The sequence below is a fragment of the Anarrhichthys ocellatus genome, unplaced genomic scaffold (assembly GCF_004355925.1).
Source record: "Anarrhichthys ocellatus isolate YVR2014 unplaced genomic scaffold, GSC_Weel_1.0 scaffold52, whole genome shotgun sequence".
Classification (NCBI taxonomy): domain Eukaryota; kingdom Metazoa; phylum Chordata; class Actinopteri; order Perciformes; family Anarhichadidae; genus Anarrhichthys; species Anarrhichthys ocellatus.
The window spans coordinates 2118342-2128470 of record NW_022280082.1 but is presented as its reverse complement, the minus strand read 5'-3'; the positions used below and the strand labels follow the sequence as shown (position 1 = coordinate 2128470).

Genomic DNA, 10129 nt, shown 5'->3' with positions numbered 1-10129 from the left:
CCCAATTAAGTCACGGAGGAGGCTATCAAAATGCAGCCGAAGCCACCCCCCCCCCCCCCCCCCCGCCCTGCTATTTGAAAAACGGAAGCACATATTTCTGTGTCATTTATGGCTTTCTGTCTTTACCCCCCAGCTGTGAAACGTTCCCAAGAAAGCTGGCTTCTCCTGCATTTTGATAGCCTCCTCCGTGACTTAATTGGGGGTTTTCTTGGAGCGCTGGCTTTAAAGGTTTGTCCCCTGTTATCAGTGCTAATGAGAAAATGAGTAGCATTTACCGCTGATATGTTCCAGAGCTGCAATGGAAGTTTAATGTGCTGTCTGTAAATAACACACAAAAGTGTCAGACATGCAGCTTAATAAAGATAAGTGTTTTCTGTCTCTGCCTGTGTGCTCTCGTTATCTTTTTCTTCTCTGAAGAATGTAATGCATTCGAGGGACTAGTATTCCAAGTATTTTTTATGTGTTTCTCAAAAAAGAAGAAAGTGTGCAAACCAAGCCACTCACATTTCCTCAAATGCCTTCATAACAATGAGAACCAATTGGATTTTTTAAGGGAGATTCACAGACTTATTTACTCCGCCAGCAAATTGAATAAGCAGCCCAGTAAGACCGCGTCTATCGGTTATTTCATTCTCTCCAGAAATACTCCAATGTTTTGACTGTAGAGATAACTGGATGTTCTCATCTTTTGCCATTTTAAGCCCCGCTATGTATCCAAGCCTTTATCTTTTCCATCTTTCACCCTGTCAGCAGTTTTTTTTCCTTGACAGGGCAGCTGGTTGCATTGTATCATCTCAATGTCTTGCCTCACCACGTGTACAAACCTTTTTGGCAACTACAAGCAGCCCAGCCAGCCAAGAGAGGCTTTTGTCTACTCCTTCCCAGCCTGTATTAATATTTACCAGGCTAGAAAACAGGCAGATGTCAACCATGAGGCAATTTCCTCGTGTCGCTCGGTGGTGAGCCCACTCTTGTTCTGGATAAAAGCGTCATCCAAGCATCATATTTGTGGTGTTAAAACAAACTGTACAATTGCACAGTGGGCGTGTGTGTGTGTGTGTGTGTGTGTGTGTTGGTGTCCCACTTAGTTGGCTGCTTCAGAACTGGGGATTTCCTACACATATGGAAGATTATCAATTTCATAGTCTAAAGTGCATTGCATTTTTGTAGTTATTATGTATTTCTACAGGTTCAAACAAACAATAAGACAACACAAATACTCTATCATGGACACAATGTAACATCGTGAAAAACAACAGGAATTAACATATACAGTATAATAACCCAACTACCTAGGCTATACATTGTTATTCAAATGATACAAACTCAAACTAACAACGGTAACATTTCAGCGCTATTTTTTATCAGCTGACCGAGTACACTGTCAATAATTAAGTCTAAAGTCTGTTTCAAGCTTCACTTTACACAGCAAGAGTCAAAATGTGCACTGAATACGATATCAGGCTCAATATCTAATTTCTGAATATCAAAACATGACTCATATCTTCTAGATATATCTTCCTTGTTTTTAGGATGCTGTGCAACACAGTGCTGTTATTTTACTGGGGAACTGTATGACACCCAATGAGACAATATAAATCAATACACACTCTCATGTACAAGCATCCTACAATACTCAGTGTCTTCAATTTGGTACAAAGCAGCCTAAAATTACAGATGCATTAAAACCTATCCTTGTGATTGAGTCTGAATATCAGCACTGGACAGCTCCCGATTCTTGCTCAGTGCATTGTGTCTGTTTAGTGTCTAAACCTACTAGAACTAGGTAAACCAAGGTGACCACCTCACCCAGATCCCTGCAAACGTGGTTAATAATCCTCTCATCAAGAGATGCTTACTGACTCTCCAAGTTAAACTGCTAGCTAACTGAAAGATATCTAAATGGTTCTAGATGTTGAGGCTGAAATGAGGCGACAGGGTTTCAAATTTAAATAGACAAGGATGTCTATTTAGAGAATTTACAGGTGTGACAATGGGCACTCAAGTCATTTAAAGTTGGGAGACTTCCATAAAGTTGGGAGACTCACAAATCAAATCAGCAGAGGCTGACCTTTAGTTTCTAGTATTGGTCAAGATCCAAAACTGCTGGATCCAGCATTTCCTGTGATGCATTCCCACAGTACATTGCCATTAGTCTTCATTAGACCTCCCTGCCCCCAAAATGTCCACTTCATCCACACATAGTTTGAAATGCTCACTTTCTTTTCAAAATGTTCTCAAGCTAAAGACGATCAGGGTTATCTGTAACCATGTTAAAAAATGTTTTAACTGATTTACTTAGAGGTTGGTACGTAGCCCTTTTCTATTCTGAGAAATATAATATCGTATAATGAGAAGCTACAGAGAATTCCCTATTATATAATATAGTCACCCCCAACTGTAATAAATTAAAAGGCAAGACAACAACCCACAAAAAGTCTGCTGGGATTTCCCAACAACAAAGAGCTTTCAAAACTTTCCGCATGGATTTCCTTCAAAGATGGATGCAGTTCTTTTTCAGTCCGATGCTAATTTGGGTTTACACTGATTAAGCTGTCCATCGTACCACCAAGAGACCTCTGTGTATGTGTGATCCGCTGTGTGCCTGAGCACATGTGAGCGGAATCTCTAAAGCTTAGGGAGACACACCGTAAGCAGCGCCGCTGATTCACAGGGAGGACGACATGACAGAGCTGTGGAGAGCCCGTGACAGAGTGGGGATTACAGATGGGAGAGGGATCCTCCTCGTTCTGTCAGCAATTAGCAAGGAGATAACTTGCAAAACAAGCTCGGTGATTCTGTCATCGGCTCGGTCCTGCAGGTGCACGGAGGGAAGGCAGCAAATTGAATGCAGAAATGAAAACAGGATTGAGTAATGAGACATGATGAGGAAGAGTTTTTGACTCCTGTCAGCAGTTGCGTTCTTATGAAGGCAAAACATTTCACAAACTGATACTGCAGCATCCTGTTAACACTGCTGAAGAATGGCAGTTGCTTTGAAATCCTGTCATGGAAAAAGATACTTTATTGCCCACATGACGACAACATACTCAATATGGCAAATTCAAGCCAGTGAATTGCACCATGTGATGGCACTAAAACCTAAAATAAGCAAAGCACAGTGCTGTTAAATATATATTCATTCCCCATAATGCAATGTAGCTTGATAACATTATGCTACCTATTGGCAGTTTGGCCTCTCACAGTGGCTAATAATCTCCATATCAAGTGTTAGCCCTGCTGGTCTTAGGTTGTGAACTCTCAGTAAGCTGACAAGAGCAGCTTTTGACCCTCAACCCCGAACCAGCAACCAGGCGGATCAAGTCCGAAGGGAGACAGTGGCCTGACAATGATCCTTCGCCCCAGGCTTTGCGCTGTCACAACATACACACCAACACATTATGTTTACTTGAGTTCCTTATAAGCGAGTTTCAATGCACTAGTTTCTTTTCTTTTTTTTAAACAGAGGGGGAAACCGGTCTCCTAGGTCTGTTGAAAGGTAGCAATCCATCTGCCAGCAACTCCAAAGCTCACTATTTAAGGTTTCAATGTTCATTTATTGTCATTTTGATGCTCTGAAGATGGGTACCAATGATGGACAGTTTGAATAACCACCTGCAGAGCCTTTCCATAATGTTTCCAGTCAGGATACTTTCTATTGCTCCTCTATAAAAGTTGACAAGAACCTGGCAGGGACACTTTGCTGTCTTATTTCCTGTTTTTTACATACATACGAAAACCGAAGTGTAAAAACGACAATTTACCATTGTTTGGTTGTGTGCCAACGGTTATGGCAGCAGTTGCAACCAAGGAGAACTCCAGGACAAAAATAGTCACATGACCCCTAATTGAACCAAGAATTATTGTTGTGCTTCGGTTTTTGTATAGATTAATAAACAAACCAGATATAGTGTGTAAATTTGTGAAGATCAGAGGTGTTGCTGGACTTTGTTACTTTTGGATAGAGCCAGGCTGGCTTTTTTCTGGTGTTTCCATGCAGTGTTGGTGCTAAGCTAAGCTAACCTGCTCCTGGCTGTAGCTTCATATTTACCGTACAGACACGAGGGTGTCAGTCTTCTCATGTAACTCTGTGCTAGAAAGCGAATTTGCGTATTTTCCAAAATGTAGACAGAATGTAGATATATTTTTATAGCCTACAATTTCAACTGCAAAATGGTGGCCATAAAGTATATTATGCATACAAGAAGGGTGTGAGACATGACCAAAAATCTAATGTGATGGTTAGATTATGTGACTGAAATGTAATCTTGTTTTCCCCCTGGACGTTGCTACATCCTGTCCAGTGACACCACAGAAAGATGTCTCCTATTTGTGAAACAGAGGTTAGACATCTTGAGATGCTCTCAATTTACATTCATATCAACCACTAGAACCACAAACACAACTAATGACTATGTGCAACAGTTCCCAGCACTCTCCATATCTTCTTCCCACTACAGATATGAGCAAAAATAATCAATTGCACCACAGTAGAGTAAATAAACTTGAGCCAATACGACTGCAGCTAATCAATAAGATAGCCTTCAGGTGCAGCTGAAAATGAGTCTGATGAGGAATGCAGTGTCATTCTGGGAAAACTCATCTTAACAGGGGATGCACAGGCATGCACTCAATTTAACTTGAACATAAGAGTGGAGTCAGATGCTCTTTCCAGCCACATGGAAAGGAAGTCAGTCTTATAATTAGACTAAATCATGAATGGGGATTTGGTAAGACTGGATGAGAAATGTTTCCAATAACGAAATGGCATGTTTTTGCTAAAAAAAAAAAAGGTCAGTGAGTTTCAGTTCAGATTTTACTCTTAGTCTACGCATGTGAGTAATTTAGCCTGTGGCACTTAATGTTCTCATGCGTTAGACTAAAACTGCAATCATGGCATAGAAAATCCATTCGATCAGCTGTCAGACACAAATAACAGAATCAGTGGTCAGTCTCAGTGTGTGATGCAAAATATAAATACAGCAAACGTCGACTGAAACTGATGTGACCCTTTCCTCTGAGTCTTACAGTGTGCTGTTTTACATATTTTTTTCAGCCGCTGGCAGTCCTCTCACAGCAGCCGTCATGCGTTACTTTTTTTCCCCCCATTAAATGCCAGCCACTGCGTCTGTCTGCACCAAAACAACTCGCTGCTCAGAAGCTCCGGCTGAACAGCCCAAATGGTGTAAATAAACTGGGCGCACCAGTGTCACATTTTACTACGCCTGTAGCTGCTACATGTCACAGATTACGCGCAGACACGTACACCTTGAGTATCCCCGCGGTCCCCCAACGCATCAATTTGTATGGCCAAAAAGCGGATTTGGGGACCAACGATGTCGAGCGTCGCAGAGAAATCGATGACATCATGTCTGTGGGGGGAAGATGTAGTTTTGTGAGCCGTGAAAACAGATGCTCGTCTGGCCTCTATGCAGAGTTTGAGTATTTTATGCGGGGAGGGAGAGAGGGTGAATTGAGGCGACCGTGCCTGACACACACTCAGACGCGCGCACACACACACACACACGCGCACACGTACACATATAAGCTTTTGGCTACTACCTGTCCGTCTTTGAACAAATAGCCCTCTTCCCTCCCCACACAAGCGCAATGGCGCACTGTGATGAAATAATCACATTTTTCCGCAATTTCTGGGCAGCTGTAGCAGTTCGGTGTGGACACATTTGGGTAAGGGCATGGGAAGTGTTGCAAAAAAAGCTTTAAATGTATTGAATGTATTGAAAATGCAGAGGCAGGGATATGTGTCACCACATAGCGGAAACTGTGAGGTGAGCGTAATGGCATCACCACGGTGCTGATTTTCACCCCAGTCATGTCCACAACAACGGGTTATACCAGGTGACAATCAAGAGGAGGTTAGAAGACTGAGTGACTGGAGAAAGTGAGAGGAGCTGGAAACACCGTGCTTTTGAGCTTTCAACTGATTCTTTTAAAGGCAGAACTTGAAGTTTGTCTTACCTCCACACTTGTCCCAACTGAAAGATGTGTATGACGGTCTGCCAGACCCAGACAGAGAGGCGGCAGCACCTGTCTCTTTGCAGACTGGCTGTTCTACGACTACTCAGCCCCTCCACCGAGCCCAGTCCGCCCCCAGTGTAATCCTGCACAAACCACCTGAAGCTCAGGATCTGGACCAGAACCGAGGGCACCAGCACGAAGAACAGGGTCAGGCCTGACCACAGGAAGTCCTGCTTGTGATAATAGTCGACGGCCAGCCACAAGTCGGTCCCCACGTCCCAGAAAAAGACAAGCAGTGCCAGGATGATCCACAGGCAGTCCAGCCAGAGGCGCTCCTCCTGCGGTGGCCGCGCCGCATCTCCCCCTTTCCCCTTCCCCCGGAGGTAATGCAGGCAGGCACTCCGGCAGCCCCAGTAGCACGACGAGGTGTTGCAGCAGTGGCAGATGTGGAATGAGCTGCTGTTCCGATTGTCGTCCTCCCCCGTCCCCACCACCTCGTCCAGGTTGTGCAGCTGGGCGAAACCGGTGACGACCCCGCGACCATCGGATTTCGCTGCCATCTTTCCCTCTGATGTTCCCACCTCCTCCGGCTTCCGGGGTTCGTGACGACACTTCCCTGACACCTGTTTTGCACCCCAAATGTTGGAGCCATCTAAAAGCGGGGTGTCAGTGCGTCGCCATCGCTCACTCTGTCCTCAGATAGCGCACCAGTGGCGCCACGGACGCAGCGCATCTTGCCTTGCTTTCCCTCTACTGCAGATCTATGCCCTCCTGATAACAGTAATCTAATCTACAAGTTCAAACTATTTCATTTGGGACTCATGCATCCAACTCTAGTCGACCAATTTGTACCTGCGTTTCAATCTCTTTCCCTGCTGCGCATTTGTTTCCCCTCGATGCAGCTCTCCTCCAGCTGCAAGCTGAGTGCCATGAGCAGACCGTCCCTCCACTGTCCCACCCCGACGTTATTCATCCCCCACCTCTCCCTTTTTTTTTTCGCTCTCTCTCTCCCTCTCTCTCTCTCTCTCTCTCTCTCTCTCTCTCTCTCTCTCTCTCTCTCTCTCTCTCTCTCTCTCTCTCTCACGGACACAGACACACACCCACACACACCGTCTCTCCCTCTCAGCGTGGTTGCCATCTAGTGTCTCGTTTGAAGCCCCCAAATATGCAGGAGAGGACTGCATGATGTAATGCAACATGCCTCATCACCACCATAGGAAGTCTTTAATGTCGTTTGAACATTTTAATCAGTCACAGGGACACTGTGCGGGGTCACTTTTTGTAAGACGGAGGAACAAGAACAAAAGCTCTCCTACTGACTAAAAGAAAAGCACCCCACAATGAGTTTATTGCTCTATGAAGAGTGTATAGTGACCATGTGCTTTTCATTATACCTGCAGATACTAAGATGTTTTCAGTATATTTGTGAAATCATATTATAGATGTATTTTCTAAAGTCAATAGACATTTCTAGCTGCATGAATGAACAATTGGAAGTTGATGTAGGAAGTTATACTAAAAGCACACTAGTGCTATAGGCAGCTTCTACACACCATGTCCTCGGGGCAAAAGACGTAATTTATCTATAGGTGGATCTACAGATCTCTAAAAATGGATGCTAAAACATTTTCTGCAGCGTTTGTTTTTCAGCAGCAGTCAAGGCGTTAAGCATTCACTGAAAAGTGACGCTTTCCCCTCCGGTAGCATGCAAAGCGCCGGTGACTCCTCTGCAGGCTCAACAACACTGTGATTAGACTGAGCTGCCATGCAGGGTCACGTCCAATGTGAGACTGATTGGCTCATGTCCGCTTCACCCCCTGCTGATCTGCTCTGCCCGCCTGTTCGGACGCCTGATCTGAACGGGAGCTGTCCAGTGCTGAAGTAGTGCTGAGCCCTCCACCTCTCTCCCTCTCTCTCTCTCTGAGGACCCTCATTGACAAATGCGTGTACTAAACTTAAAACCTATAGTTTATTTTTCTTTGTGGTCATTGTGAGTCTCTTCCTGGTTGGTTCGTTTCTCTTTGAGTGACATCTTGTAAGTGCAGGCCAGGGAGGGCCGTGACACTTTGGTCCTCTTGGCCTGTGCCGGTAAGCCCATTCAGTAATCCATCCAAATCATTCTCAGCTCACACAAAATCGCAAAAAATACAAAATAAGAGTGTAAAAGATCTCTCCATAAATAAGAAAATGTTTTCAGTAAATTAAATGTTGTATAAATCTGGCTATGAATTATATATGAACAAACTCTTCTGTATAAACCTTCAGAATATGGACAGGAATGATACTGGAAAATTTGGTGTATGTATGTGTGACTGAAGTGGAGAGTATGAGAAAACCAAATAGACAAAGTAGTAAAATAAACACCTAAATGTGTTTTATGGATGCTTTCTTTCCATTAATCTGAAAGAAGATATGTTATGGAAGCAAAATAGCCCACAATCTCAGAATTGATGGGTGCATAATAACTTTTTTGGTTGTCTCGCTAATCCTCTCTAGACATGTTTTACGACTAATGAAAAGACTCTTGAAAACTGATTTTGTGCCTTAGATATTTTTTCCACCAAAAAAGTATAATTCGATGAATGTCAAAACAGCCTTCTGGTGTCAAACATTCATTCTTCACTGTGAAACTCAAACATCCAACAAACAAAACATATTTTTGAGCGGCGGGAGACCTTAATATTATCATCATGTTCACCTCTGCTGGTTTTGTGACTAATGACAAATCACGTAGGAGCAAAATGTCAACACATTACAGAGAGGAGAAGCATGACTAGTTTGCAAGCGTTTCTCTCTCTCTCTGTACCGCCAGGACAAGAGATGCCATTGGACCAGTGAGATGGAGCCCGAAGCCACATTAACTCACATAATTATTTCTGATTGGGTTCATCGGACCAGGTCTTCTCTGGTTTCACACCAAAACACCCATATGTTTTCTCCCATTATGATATACCTTACAACGGCTATTCTCAACCACTGCCAAATAGTCAGTAAATGAACAAATATGTAGTTTTTGGTTATCTACAAAGCTAGTTGTTTTTGTATATGTGCTCAATTCACATTAATAAAAAACATAGCAATTCAAACAAAGCATAACTTCAATGAACAGTTATATTTCAATATCACCACACTAATCACGACACATTATCAGGTTATGTCATGATGTGTTTTTTTCTGAATTTATTTGGGAAGGTGGTCCTTGGAAGTTTATCAACAGGGGGCCTTAAGTTACAAAATGTTGAGAACCCCTACCTTACACTACACCAAGAACACTCTTTGTGTAATTTAAATGACAACAGTTCCAATATTTTTTTTCTTTTGAGTTATTATTGAAGCAATCAAAGGAATTACCATAATCTGCAAAAATGTGTTTTGTCCCAGTATGTCCAAATACATCATATAATATTAGCTACTTTTCAGTGTTGTCTTGGTGAATTGTTACCTTTTCAGGTGAGCAGTGGGAGAAGGAATTCCTTTTTGTTTTAGAAGTGCAAGAAAAGTGATGCTGTGATGCTGCATGAAAAGAATCAGGTAAAGCCGTTCCTCCAGGCCAGATTTAACTTGGAAGAAATTCTTCAATGTGAATACACCTGTGTGAATAAACACAAGAGAGTACGGTATCCCGTTTCATCTGAGTAGCCTTCATTTCCTCTTCTTCCTCAGGTCCTTCAGGCCTACACAATGCCTTTTGAGCAGCACACCAGATGCACGCTCAGCTTTAATATCCACAGGAGACGGCAAGCAGTTTAATGCAGCAAAATGTCTTGCAGCAATAATAAAAAATCAAAAAAATCAAATCAAATAACATCAATTTAAATCAAAATTCACATTAACCAATTTGTCACAAACCGCCTCACAGGGCAACAAACAGGCATTAGTCATTTTAAACAAAAACAAACCACAGGCCTAACATGAGTGTGTGTGTGTGTGTGTGTGTGTGTGTGTGTGTGTGTGTGTGTGTGTGTGTGAGGCAGATGGAGTGGGAGAATATAAAAGCAGACTTTAAAAGAATACAAGGCAGGAGTAGAAAGAAAAAACTCAGAGGCCTCTTGAGGAAGAGATGAATAAATCAGATAGTGTGTGTGTATGTGTGTGTGTGTGTATGTGTGTGTGTGTGTGTGTGTGTGTGTGTGTGTGTGTGTGTGTGTGT

The 10129-nt window shown here is 43.0% G+C and overlaps 1 protein-coding gene across 1 annotated transcript in view; it reads right to left on the bottom strand.

Moving 5' to 3' along the window:
• xkr6b (XK, Kell blood group complex subunit-related family, member 6b) overlaps window positions 1–6944 on the bottom strand; it is a 44073-nt gene extending 37129 nt beyond the window's left edge. The window contains exon 1 of the mRNA XM_031870299.1: window positions 5980–6944. Coding sequence (XP_031726159.1) covers window positions 5980–6539 — 560 coding nt within the window. The 5' untranslated portion in view covers window positions 6540–6944. The remainder of the gene's footprint in view (window positions 1–5979) is intronic.
• Window positions 6945–10129: the final 3185 nt, after the last annotated feature.